Source organism: Pavona decussata, unplaced genomic scaffold (assembly GCF_977016875.1).
Source record: "Pavona decussata unplaced genomic scaffold, jaPavDecu1.1 SCAFFOLD_13, whole genome shotgun sequence".
In the NCBI taxonomy this organism is placed as follows: domain Eukaryota; kingdom Metazoa; phylum Cnidaria; class Anthozoa; order Scleractinia; family Agariciidae; genus Pavona; species Pavona decussata.
The window spans coordinates 1,478,488-1,491,840 of NW_028145436.1; the positions used below are offsets into that span (position 1 = coordinate 1,478,488).

Below are 13,353 nucleotides of genomic sequence, written 5' to 3' on the forward strand. Positions count from 1 at the left end.
CTAAGAACAAAAACAAGTTTCACACAGATTTGGAAACAACAATGGGAATAATAAAAACCTTATTGGACTAAGCTAGCTTGTTCGGTCCGTATTGGAAAAATATTATATTCAGTGAGAGGTCCTCCCTCATAAAAGAGAGAACCCTGGGAACGAGGTTGCCAGCGCTGTAGTTTCGTGTTCATTACATGACGTACAATTTTGTTAGTAATGGCGGACGATTCGAAGGTAAATTCTTCAACTTGTTTGTAACTTGCTTTACACTAACCGTATAGCGGTGGTACTATGGAGATCTTTTCCTTAAAATCACAATTTGTTATCTGAAGCCCAACCCTGGTAATTTTTACATGGCGTTGCCCCTCATATGAACATTTCTGCTACCGTTTTCAAAAGCACCCTGAGCTCCATGCTGACTTTGTCCCGGTGAATGTCGCCCTCAAACAAATGAACTGCTGTGCAAGATGTGTTTTACGCTTCCTTGGAGAAAGGGACATCTCTTCATACCAAAACTCTGAGGAGGAGGTGAGGGAATGAAACATTTTTCTGATAAACTTTAAAATTTAAAATTAACTAAGCTTATTTAAGAATTGGTTCATGCTTAGCGTGCGTATATCGAGTTATGGATGCACGCGGGAAGTTTGGAGAGCACGAGCTTCGAAGCACGAGCACTAGCTTCTTGAGTGCTCTCCAAACTTCCCAAGTGCATCCATAACTCGATATACGCACAGCTAAAAGCATGAACCAATTCTTTTATAACATAGTGAAAATATAGTAAACGATTCCTGGAAAACAGGTTTTGTTCCTGATTAATAACAAAAAACTCTGAACAAAAAAAGGATGAAAGTGGTGTCTCATATTGGTTTAATCTTAACGTTTCATTCACTTCGACAAGCTCTTATAGATGTACATTTTTTAAGGTGTCTCTCTGTAAGAAGTTTTTTATAACATAGCGCGCGCATGCTTCCTTCATCTGACTTGCACACGTCATCGGATGGACGCACGGCCGTGCGTAAATGTAGAAATGTACCATGATGACGCCAATAGAAAGGAGATTAGGATGCGCGCGCGCTATGTTATAAAAACAATTGTAGCGCGTCTTGCAATATAGTTAGTAGGTTTTAGCCTACAAAATGTACCTTGGTCTTTCACAGAACAAAAAATAAAGACTGAACCACCCCCACCCCCTCTAAATCAATGATGAATTTGCCGAAAAGCGCCATTCTCTATCATTGAAATGGGAGGGGGTGGGGGAGGGACCCGTTTTAAAGCATATTTAGGAAAAGCCTGTTACTAAAGCCAAACAACTTTGTACTTAATATCTAACCAAAATTGAGTCATTGACATATTTTCACAACTTCCAATACCTTCCAGGCCTACTTCCAGGGCCAGGTGGACACTTATGTTGGCACATTGTGATAAAGGAGAATGAAGCTTGCCTTTTTTACTCATGTTAGACAACCTCATTTGAATCCTAGGATCCTAAGAACAGGGCTGCATATACCATAATTATTTACTTAATGAATACAGTCCTTGTTTGAGTGTTGTAATTAACCCCTTCCCTCCCCACCCCCCTCCCTATGCAGCCCCCTCCTTCTAATCAGCACCCCTTGCCATGGTCAAGCAAGAAAAAAAGTGACCAGGAGCTTCCCAGAACTGGAAGGAAATGTTTATTCAACAATCCAGATAAATAAATAAAGAAGGCTATTTCAGATGGCATCACTCACTCTTCTTCTTTGGGATTAACACCTCCTTTCAGCTTAATGAACCCAGATTTTGCTAATTGGCCTGGGATAGTTTTTTCAAGTATTCAAAAAGCAGTAAGATTACATATATTTTACAATAAAAAAGGATGATCACCATACCGCAGAAAATAAAAAAGACAGTGATTATTGTTTTATTCTTTAGGAGGATGTTACAGGGCCATGTGTGGCATGTCTGGGTATCTTGGCCAAGAGAAAAAAAAACACCTACATTAATAAGGTAAAGTAATAGAATAGCCATGGACGCTGACAGCATTGCTAGCTAGCTGGCTGTAATGGCTGACAACTAAAGACAACTGGAGACAGATGCTACTTAGAATTTGAAAATGACTCAGAAAGACAACATTGGAGAATGGGTGGATTTCTTTAGCAAAGCTAAACCTCAATGACAGTGTGAGAAATATTATATTACATACGTGTTACATACCAAAAATCAGGGAATCTTGATAATAGATCTAGAGGTATTTTTAATTGAGTTGAAAACCAAGTTGTTACAACTGTGGTCTTTTAGCGAAACTGTTTTCAGGTCTACTTTTTAATACTTTGCTATGAATTTCAAGTTCATTAAAACCATTTTTAATACCAATTCTTTAGATACAATCTGCAGTCCAGAATGGTGGATATCAATACGACAACTTCACTTTTGCTATTTCTCTTCCACTTTCACTTATCCTTCGGCAGGTATGTGCATGATGTCTCAATTTTGATTGTTGTGAATTGTCTACTCACCAATTTTCACCTTCATCTACCCTGCAAATAATTTATTACTTTTGAATTGACTTGTACATAATAATGGTGTCAACATGTCGATTGAGTGATTGTAGTACATATGAATATATATTTCTGCGTTTTTACATAAAGTTACTCTGCTACTAGCATTTGAAAGAGGTATGATGTTAAAATTAGGCATTTAGATAAAATGTAATCATGATTGACTCTGACTAAATATATCTTGGATCATTTTTGTTGTAGCATTCAATTGCATTATTTCTCCAAGAAAATTACAGGTATGTTGTATTAAAAATACATTCCAACTATCAATTTTAAGGGGATTTTTTTGGTAGCCTTTATAATAATTGATGACAATTTATATATTTCTCAAAAAAAGAAAAAACGAAACAGTTGTTTACAGTCAAATTTTGATTTTAATAGCTGCTGTTTTAAAGATAACACTGTTGCTAAATAAAATCACTTTGAATGTATTGTGTTCAGTGTTTGAATATTTAACCTTAATATTGTGTTTTGACAGTTCAAGCTTTGACAAAAAGAAGTTGGATGAGAACCTGACAATCAAGGAAGTATTCAAATGGATTTATGGACCAATAATGGAGGAGTTACTACAAGTTAATTACAAGCCACTGGTAAGGGAGGTTTTCTTTGAGTTAACTGAGGTTGGGTACAAGCCTCAGAAAGGGACTTTCAATACAGATTAGTTTCAAATTTACATTATTATTTGAGGAAGTTAGGAACAAATAAAATCGAAAAAATGAGCGGAGGGCAAGGGAAAACTGAAATTGTACGTCACACAAGGAGAAGCATTAGTGCTACTGACAGTAAATGTCTCAGAGTTTCAAACTGCTGTTTGGAACACAACCACTTGGCACAAACAACTCACAATATTTAGTTGCTGAGCACCTGGTATATTTCTGCAGGACTAATATACTGACTGGTGACCACTGGTCATCATAAAAGCATGTTATGTATGTTGTTCTGTAATAACACTAATGTAACTTGGAAATACACCAGTTTTGGAGAGAAGCTGTGTCAGTTATTGGCTTGAAAAATCTATCATTTAGTATCGCTGTGAGTGTGTGTTTTGTTTTTAGGGTCCATTCAAGATATCAATAGCCTTTACACACAAGGACAGTGAAAAAGAACTAGAATTTCTGTAAGTGCTTGTACAATGTTATCCACTTCAGTCAGTTATATCAGAGGATAATATTTCTAAATCACCTTGAATCGTCAAGGTCAAGGACTGTGAATAGGCTTAATAACATTTCCCTAGTATTTTATATTGACCTTTATTATACAGTGTGGATTTATAGGCAGTCCAAAAACTATTTTGAAATGAGTTGATAATGGCGTTCATACCAGCAAATACATAAACAAAGCCCATTGATCTTGTGTAAAGTTGAGGCCTGTCTGCCAAAGAGATGCCCTGCATCCCAGCTTCTGATAAATGTCATACACTTAATACTACTACAATTCTTTCACACTCTTAAGACTTCTTTCATTACAGTATACATTCCTACCTCGGAGCTCAGTTGGTTAGAGGCACTGGTAATCTACTCCAGAGGTCATGGGTTCGGATCCAAAATCTTTGACCTCGGTAATCCACATTTCCTTCACAGGGCTAGCAAGTCCGGGGAACTATAAGGATAGAAGTCCTCATGGCACTTAATAAAAATAATTTCATTCCATTTCTTTCCTATTACTTGGGTGCTATGGGGCTCACACAGTTTGTAGTACATGTACATTCCTTATTGTCTACTTGAAGTTTTGTACAGTGTGCTGTGAAAGTATATATCTTAATTAAGGGAACTTGTTTACTTGTTTTTCTAATATCTTAGCAGTCGCGAGTCGTCAAAGTCAAGATCTCGACAAAGGCGAAAACGGCAAAGAGTAGAAGTAAGTCATATTAATGAACAAATAATTATATTTGCTCTATCTGTCAATAATAATTTAAGGTAATAATTTAAAGTTATTAATTAAAATAATTGAAACTCATTTTGTTTTTCCACCAGGACAATCCAGCTGAAGGAATGTTGACAGGAGCTGCTGTTAGAAAAGCACTTAAAGAATTAACGACAGTGAATCAGCTCAAACGGTAACTGTATCCCTGTTCATAATAGTCATAATACATAGTCTGCTACAAAGCCAAGTGGCTTCTGTTGTCTTTTGCTTACATAAGGTCAGAAACTCGACAAAGCTGGCTTCCTGATCCAACAAAATGGCTGGTAAACTTAAGATGATTTGGAGAGAACCACATCTTTTGGGTACCATGTGAGACACAAGTTCTTGCTCACTCTTTCTCATGAACTCTGTCTATTTTGCGACACTGTCACTTTTCAATGTGACTGGTTCTGAAACTGAATGTAACTGTTTTACTTGCTGTAAAATATTAGCCGTAACCCCTCAAGACCCTAGATTAAGTATTGTACGGTACAATAATTATTCGTAGATTGTTCCTATGTCTGACATGTTGCTGATCTAGTAGACGTTATTATTTTAGTACAGCATGTTTTGTTTTGTTTTTGTTTATTTTTTTCTTGTTATTGTTGTAAAAAGTTATTTTTCTCCAACAATTCTCTGCTAACCTTACTTTTACCTTTTGAGCAAGAGACAGACATCGTAAGAGTTAATTGACTTCCTTGTGCATGTTGGTTGTAAATGTTTATTCGCATTTGCTGTTTTCTTAGCTTAAATTTTCATTTCAGACTGACAGACTGTCCCCCAAAGTTATCGCAGTCTCCAAGTGAGTTATCAGATGTCACCTGTTCACACGACTCCATTTACATTGCAGGTCTGTACTCTGTCAAGTTTGGATCAAAATAAATAATATTATAAAGTTGACAGCAACTTTCATTTATACTGTTTAGTGCATTTTAATAGTAATAATAGTAATTAGAATGATAATACATTACTATAGTGCTAAAACTGAAAAAGAAATATTTTAAAGCGCTACTCTACAATAAAATTGAACGCCACAAAGAAGTGTATACAAGTTAAAAGTTAACACTGTCTAGTTAAAAATACTTTCATACTCTGTGATAGTTGAAAATTGAAAAGCGGTTGCACATTTCCCAGCAAATCTAACTTACTGATACAAGCACTAATTTTTACACCATATGTATTTACCATCCTTTTAAAATGCCAAAAACCCGCGTACCATAGTATTGTGTGCAGCGTTAACATTGTGAATGCTTTGTTCATTTGTAGGTAGATACAACAAGTTCTCGCGAGTCCTTTCTCAGACTCCGTGGATAATTGACAATGTACGGCACTGTGAATCGTCAGTGGAGGTAAAATTATTACATGTTTATGGTCCACCTTCTCAGTCTCCGCCATCTGGTTTAGCTTCTTCGTAAAACAAGGAAACTTAAAGAGGAAGTATCACGTGAATTTGGTGTCACTTCAAAACCCAAACGAAAAGTTTGTCTGTCAACAAAAACAAAAACAAAAAAAGATTGTCTAGTATTGTTATAAATTTTCACCCCAGTGCAATAAAGCTGTCGATTAGTGCCTCTGGCCAGAGATAGAGTAGGCCGGTATGGATTGAAACTTGAAAAATGTTAGGCTAACGTTTTTCAAGTTATTGTATCCAAAATGCGCTAGAATATATCACGAGTTGTTCCTTTCAAGAATTGAGTTGATTTCTCTCCTCTCGTTGTTCTAGAATTATTTTTTTAGCTACGTGAAGGTCTTATTTCACCATTTTAACGAAAGTGGTAAAAAAAAACATAACACTTCCCCTTAACATGGTAACAAAGCTCATGAGCGTGACTGGTTTTCATAGCCAAAAGATTTTCTATTTTCCTCCAATATCGAATGAACTACACAGTCTACATCTCCTGTGTGAGGCTTGTGTGCCTGGGCAGTGGCAGATCCGCGTAAGACAGTCCTAATGATCAAGCTCACAGATGCACTCAAGAGTTACAGCTCAGGATCGATCGGCGGACAAATTGTTCCACTGTTTGACTTTCTGTTTAAAAAGAAATTGTATAGTTTTCACGGTATCTGGTCACATTGCTCCATGTCAGATCGCTTCACAAAATAGTTAGTTTAAAAGCTACCTCTTCAAATTATACTCCACTTTCTCACAACTTGCAAATATCCAACGTCGCTGTCAGACACGCCCTCTTGGGAGCTTGTCTAAGAAAGAAAACTTGTGTTGCGAGTGGTAGGAAAGAACAGTAGTCTTCTACTTTTTAGAAGAAATATTTCAAATCCTTTTATCTATTGTAGGAGAAAATTTGTGACCGGATTAGAAGCAAGATCAACGCTGAAGGTACGTCCTTATATAGTTTTGAACATTCCAGTGCGGATATTTTTTTTAATTAGTCTTTTCTTTACTTGATAAAATGCGTAAAACTAAAACGTGTACATTCGGTGTGATGGCCAGTTGTTACAGTGCAAGGTCTGTTATGTCTTTATAGTCTTACCACCGTATGTTAAAAAATCTAAATAGAATGTCTTTACTGGTCTTAAAGTCCTAACATATCTCCAAGGAGACCTCTCAGTATAAACCCGGGCGTTTCTTGAGGTCTCCTCACCACTTCTTACTTCTTCTTTTACTATTATTATTTACTCTAAACTTATGTACGATCCTAGTATATTATTCATTGTAACTTTCTATGTTTGTATGTCGTGGTGAATAAATAAATAAATAAATAAATAAATAAACAAATAAATAAATAAATAAATAAATAAATAAATGAATGAATGAATGAATGAATGAATAAATAAATAAATAAATAAATAAATAAATAAAGGTGATCGAATTCGGGCAACTTGTTGTTTTCTATTGTTTGAAATAAAAAGGATAACATCATCGCCATCTTCAAGATGTTATAAAAGAAGTATTCACCTCACTCAGAACCAAAGAATGTAACAAGCTAGTTCAAATAAATACGCATAAAGAATGGCAATACACTACGAGCCGTCCCTTATTTTGCTCAGGGAAAGTAAAGCGAGCGAATCACGCGTGGACGCGTGAAAATTGCTTTCCGCGAGGAGACGCGGCGCGCGTGGTCCACTCGCTTTACTATCCCTTAGAAAAATGCATGTAAGGGACTACTTGTAGTCTAGAATGGCAGCTTTATGTCCTCTATTCCGCTTCTCACATGCTATCGCCAGGGCATACAAAAAGTTGGGGAATATCATTGCAAAAATTTAGCAAAAACTCCTTGGAATTACTTTCCATTTTCAGCTCTTCTGCAAGCGCTTGTAGTAAATGTAAAATCTGGAACAAAAGAGCGTAAATGTGTTACCAAGTTCGTTTTGTAAATGCATATATTTGCATGATTTTTTTTTTCCGCAGAGCATAAATTCGCATCTGCCGGGCGAGAGGACGTAGATGTACGCATGCTTGGTAGAGGTAAGTTAGCTGTTCACACTGGCTGCGGTCGCATTAGAAAAACTATTGTATTTTTGTTTCTGCAATTAGATGTAAACGCCAGTCCTAACTCTCTATTAATATTAAATAAACGTACCCCACTATATAAAAACAAGTTGAAAAATGCGCCAGTGGCTCTCAAGGCGTGAACAAGAAAGCTGCGGATGGAATTCTCATCTTCTTGCTTTGTTGGCATACTGAATAACTTAGCAGCAATATTTTTGTTTCTGTTTTTTCCTGCTGTTGTTGTTTTATTTATTTATATAATAATCACAATTCAATATTCGACAGTAGTGCTAATCTTTTCACCATTTCAGGAAGACCATTTCTTGTGGAGTTTATCAATCCCCGAGTTACTCGTCTGAGTGAATCATTCTTCTCCGATCTTCAACATGAAATCAACTCCTCAACAACAGACATCTCCGTAAGAGATCTACAGCAAGTCACAAAGTAAGAAGAAACGAAACTCGTACACGCTTAGTAAAAGTATATGTTCTTCGTATAGCACATTTTTATTCAGCCTCAGAAATTTGAACGACAAAAGACATGGCTGCCATCTTGGTGTACCTAACTAAAGATACTAATTAAAAATCTACTGTTCTGGTACACCAACATGGCGGCTGGGACGTCAAGAGCCTCACTTTTGGGGTGCAAACCTGTGGTGTTTCTCATCCACAAATCGCCAAAGAAGCAAAGCTTGCAAAGACCGTATGTTAAAGGTTGCCAAAAGTATGGCGAATTGTGTACAACAGAGGCTGGGTGAGATCGTTTTTACAAAACTTAAATCCATGGCGTGCTGGCATTATTTATAATTTTTTTTTTGTACATCCAATCAAAATGGGTTTTCACATACCAGTTACAATAAAATCTTATATAAACAATTGGAATCTAAAATAAACATTTAAAAGTGATAAAACATTACCATATTAGTTAAAAACTTAAAATACGCATAATTACACCTATTAAGTGTCAATGGCTTAAAAATTCGTCAAGGGCACGTTTTTGAATCACGTTCAAAAAACATCAAATGACTCTATGTTTGATAAACTTTCTGGAAGGTCATTCCAGAGCTGAGCAGCCCTATATGAGAAAGATCGCTGACCTGTTGCTGATCTAAAAGATGGTATATTAAGCTTATCTTTATTCCTAGTATTCTTGTATGCACCTGGCTTGTTGTGGTAAACTTATTACACAAGGATGGTGGGGCTAATCCCTTTATACATTTAAAAGGCATTTAAGTGTCTCTAACCTCCAGTTGCTTAGCAACCGGCAACCAGTGGAGTTCCTTTAGCATCGGCGTAATGTGATCATACTTCCTTGCGCCAGTCACGATCCGTGCCGCAAAATTCTGAACATTTTGAAGCCTAGCAATGTTCTTGTTTGTTGTGCTATAAGGAGCAAGAGAAATAAGAACTGATTTCTTTTTGTCATTTAAAACTGCTTTTGTAGTTTGCTTGCACTATCGCTTATAATGAATCGTGTTTTTTTCAAATTCTTTATGTTTTGTTCTATCTTTTTTATTTGGAAGAGAGGAGTGTCTTGTTCTTAAAGATGCAGAGACCAACAAAACTAAAACATACAAGTAAGTTTACACTACCTCAAATCTTAGAACTGTATTGCCCATTCCGGAGTTCAAATAGAGGCTGGGGAAGGGTTTTTAAATTTTCATCAAATCAGAAATGTAGTCCATCACAAGGAAGATCACATGAAAATTAGTCACCTAGGCTGAAAAAGCTATTAACCTTTCCCTTTACTTTATAACCTTGACGAATCCATGCATTTTCTAACATAGCTCCATGTTTTTAGGGCGTTAATATGGACAGAAAAAGAAGTTACCGATGAAGAGCTTCACAAACTTGACGACACGAAGGTAATGACAACAGAATGATAATATAGAGGTTTCATTAGAAGAGGAGATTACTGTGCGCTGTCACCTGCCTCATGCCGCAAGCAGCTGCGTACCAAGAGTTTCTGTAGAGATTTGTGTGCGTTTAATTTTCTCTTTTTGACCGCATGAAGGTTGGCCGGGAACCAGAGCAACTCTTTCCAACTTTCACGCGGTCAAGAAATGAAAAACGCTTTTAAACGCAAAGGCATACCTGCGGGAACGCTTACTACGCCGGCAAAATAAATAAATGCACTTGACTCGATGCATAGAATGTTGGTTTTTAAATTCTCTCTTTCTCCGCAACAGAGACCTTCTCTATCAGCAGTAGCTTGGGGCTGGTTGTTCAAAGCCCGATTAAGCTAATCCTGGGTTAACGTGAACTTTGATTCGGGTATATTGACTAATCCGTAAGGATTAGTCCAAAGATTTTTATCCCTTAGTCTTGCCTCAGACTTTTCTTTACCTTTAGCCTGAAATGAGCCTTTAAAATCATTTTAAATGAGTGAGATGAAAACCTCGGTTATCTTTTAATCGTGGATTAGCGTCAATCGGCTTTCGAACAACCGGGCCCAGAACTGTAACAAAACATCCCGGAAATCCAACGTATTTAGGAAATTGTATGACAAATTAGACTTTCAGCTCTAGACTGTATTTAGGTCGGGTTCCAATAAACCTATGGTTCGACTTAATTCTCTCGTTATTTTTCTGTCAGGCTTTATTAGTGTAAAATCCGGCATTTTTAAGTGTAAGGTTCTGATTGTACTTTTTTTCCATTCATTTACAGGACTTAATGATTTCACAAAAGACTCCTTTGCGCGTCTTACACAGGTAATAGTCCTTAGATTCCGCGTAGCAGAAGTCATACAAACGTTCTTCACTTCGTGACGGAACATATTGCGTGATAACACAACTACTCCAAATTGTTGGTAAAAGAACGGATGGAGAAAGAACCTTTTGGGGGATTTTGACCTTTTGTGGTGAAAATACTAATAATACTAATAATTCTAGAACATCAAAAAAAGAAGAAATGAACTGAGTTCTTCAAACGAACAACTGATGATCTGCTCTAGTGCATTTTGGAAACGAAATACGCGAGAACTTGAAAACAGTTAGCTTAACTATTTTCAAGTTGCAGTCCATTGTAACCCAGTCCATCTGCGGCCAGACACTCATCGATAGTCTTAGTACACTGGTGTGGCATTCTACAACAAGTTTGAGCAATACTTTTAGTTTCTGTAAATAAAAAAAAAATGTTTTGGAGTTTTTGACATAACACTTAATTCCTGTGATACTTCCCCTTTTCAAAAGAACGTTACATTGTTGACTTTTGCCTTATTTATTTATTTACTTATTTATTTATTTTGCTTTTTAGACGCCCTCTGGCTGCACGAGAACGATGTATTTATACCATGACATTAGCAGAGCGAATCGACGCTCATCATTTTAACTTGTTACTTAAAACCCAGGCGGGGACGTATCCTTCTCTTTACTGGAAATAAGTAGCAAGGCTCGAAGACATACTTGAACAGACACAACTGTCATCTTCAGTGAACTTGCTCTTGGTATGACCTTTTGAGAGCATACACCTACAGCGGAACCCCGTTAATACGACTACCTTCGGGCCGTGAAAATGTGGTCGTACTAACGGGGAGGTCGGCTTAACGAGGTTGTAAAACTAAGGAAATGACTGGAATTTCAATTTGTTCGGGGCACAAAAAAATGGTTGTAATAACGAGGTGGTCTTAAGACGGGGTTCCGCTGTGTTACATATGACAATTTACCTTCAGTTATCAACTCTGTCAGGAGCTCATAACTCTGTTGATTAACCAAACATTCGTTATAACTATTACTGATTCAAAAGTGCTGTGACAGATGAACCAAGACTGTTAGCAGTTTATCAGTCGTAAGTTTAATGGGACCGAGAGAGATTAAACAGGTTGGCCTATGATGACCTGGAAATTTTACGTTAGTAGAGTGTTTATGTCGGTCATTTCCTCTGTTTTCACAACAACGGCAAAACGCTGGAAACAATTTTACAATTTGCGAGGAAGGAGAATACAATTTTAGATGATAGTGTTCCTTAACTAGCGAACTTTTCGTTTCTCATTGATAGTGTTCCTTAACTCTTGTTTAGCTATATTAAAGAGTTCGTCCATGGAGACTTCGGTAGGACACAACCTAACTTAGGAGATTTATTGAACACTGACACGGACATCTTACAGCTGGATGTTGAGGTATTCAGTTGTTTCTCCAGAGGGCAAGTGCTGTTTGCTAAGGGTTGGCTGATACCAGTTTTTCAAATCGATCCGATACCAGTACGAAAGAACGATATTCGGCATTTTTTTCGATACCGATAGCGATATTGTGACGTCATCATCCAAGCCTTTTCTGTGATTTTATCACTTACACTCCAAAAAAACTCTTACTGCTCCACATGCTAAATATTTACGTCATCGTAAAGGTAGTGCCCGGGCTACAAACGAGCCCGTTCTCACAAAAACTCGCTGAACTCGCAGTAAAATGACGACGGCTATCTCATTTTCCCGCCAAAATTACCCTGCTTCTCTCTTGCGTGCTCTTTGTCTATTGGGAAACCTTGTATTCGTAATCTTACTGGAATCTAAAGGTTTTTTGTTCTTTCACAAGCGCGCATTGAATATGAGAACACAGATAGCCAACTCAGCGCCTTATGAACAGGCCGGTAATTGTTTCAAGAAAAACAGCCACAAAATATCGATGAATATTGCTGATTTAGTGACATTTGCTTTTCTCGATGATGCGTACAGTACACGTCCCATATTTATGGGGCAAGGTATGGCATGGCCGCTAAACCAATCGCAACTCTGGGACTGCGTCACTTAATTATCTAGTTTTTAAAATAATGTTATTTTTCTTGTACCGCGATATGAGAAAGATGACGTGCAGTTTACAACGAAACTAGCCCGCAATGAGGACGTAAAACAACAGGAACATGAGTACAATAGAAAGAATGTCTTTTTCCTTTACAGTCTGTCGATGTTGATTGGCCGCCAAGAAAAGAGGAGACTAGTGATCAACTTAACGAGAAGTGACGTTGACTTGGACAATTCTCGAGCTTTTCTTCAGCTTCTATGAGATGATTGGCGAAAGTCAGAAGAAGCAATAAAGGCGGACTCCGAGCTCCATTGCCTGTCCGAGCCCACGGTGTTCGCAAGAGAACCAGTTGCTAGGCAACATGACGTTTGGTTATGACAACAGGCTGACGTTTTATTTTTTAATTGGTTATTGAATGAGAAACTTGTTGCACATGTTTGCCATGCTTACGAGGATTTACCAAAAACAGAACTGAGTCAGTTGGTCTTGCTACAATCTCTTGTGTTTTCTTCGATATTTTAGCAGTAGGACCACGCAGCAATATCACCAAAGATCCTGAGAACGTTGTAAACTCTATAGGAAGAAAAAAATTAAAGGGCCACTAGCCTTCCTCCTAAATAACAGCAAATTGTTATGTTGCAGTTGTGTTACCTTGTTCTTTGGTTAGTTGGATTGGTTGGGAGTTGTTGTATTCCACTGAAAAAAAAACTGGTTATTTTATCCAACTGAACTGAACGTTC

General features: G+C 37.3%; 1 protein-coding gene across 3 annotated transcripts; it reads left to right on the top strand.

Annotated features, from left to right (window-relative positions):
- Positions 1 to 136: 136 nt before the first annotated feature.
- Positions 137 to 13,353, top strand: LOC146487807 (tRNA pseudouridine synthase Pus10-like). 3 transcript variants are annotated; one of them, XM_085127415.1, is made up of 20 exons: positions 137 to 225; positions 391 to 519; positions 1,903 to 1,977; positions 2,352 to 2,438; positions 2,730 to 2,764; positions 3,007 to 3,118; positions 3,584 to 3,645; positions 4,328 to 4,385; positions 4,502 to 4,584; positions 5,195 to 5,280; positions 5,697 to 5,779; positions 6,723 to 6,765; positions 7,798 to 7,854; positions 8,190 to 8,322; positions 9,401 to 9,454; positions 9,679 to 9,742; positions 10,545 to 10,588; positions 11,133 to 11,234; positions 11,895 to 11,994; positions 12,769 to 13,353. In XM_085127415.1, the coding sequence occupies exons 1-20, from the start codon at positions 208 to 210 to the stop codon at positions 12,829 to 12,831; spliced, it is 1,488 nt and encodes a 495-aa protein (XP_084983541.1). In that variant the 5' UTR covers positions 137 to 207; the 3' UTR covers positions 12,832 to 13,353. The 3 variants fall into 3 exon arrangements, with proteins under 3 accessions (XP_084983541.1, XP_084983546.1, XP_084983551.1); XM_085127420.1 differs by having other exon boundaries at positions 166 to 225; positions 4,331 to 4,385; positions 12,769 to 13,228; XM_085127425.1 differs by having other exon boundaries at positions 166 to 225; positions 3,013 to 3,118; positions 12,769 to 12,973.

Excerpts from the sequence above, each read along its gene's own strand:
- LOC146487807 (XM_085127415.1), top strand. Across the intron at positions 6,766-7,797 it reads AAGCAAGATCAACGCTGAAG|AGCATAAATTCGCATCTGCC; the intron begins GTACGTCCTTAT and ends TTTTTTCCGCAG. Across the intron at positions 11,235-11,894 it reads CTTAAAACCCAGGCGGGGAC|CTATATTAAAGAGTTCGTCC; the intron begins GTATCCTTCTCT and ends ACTCTTGTTTAG.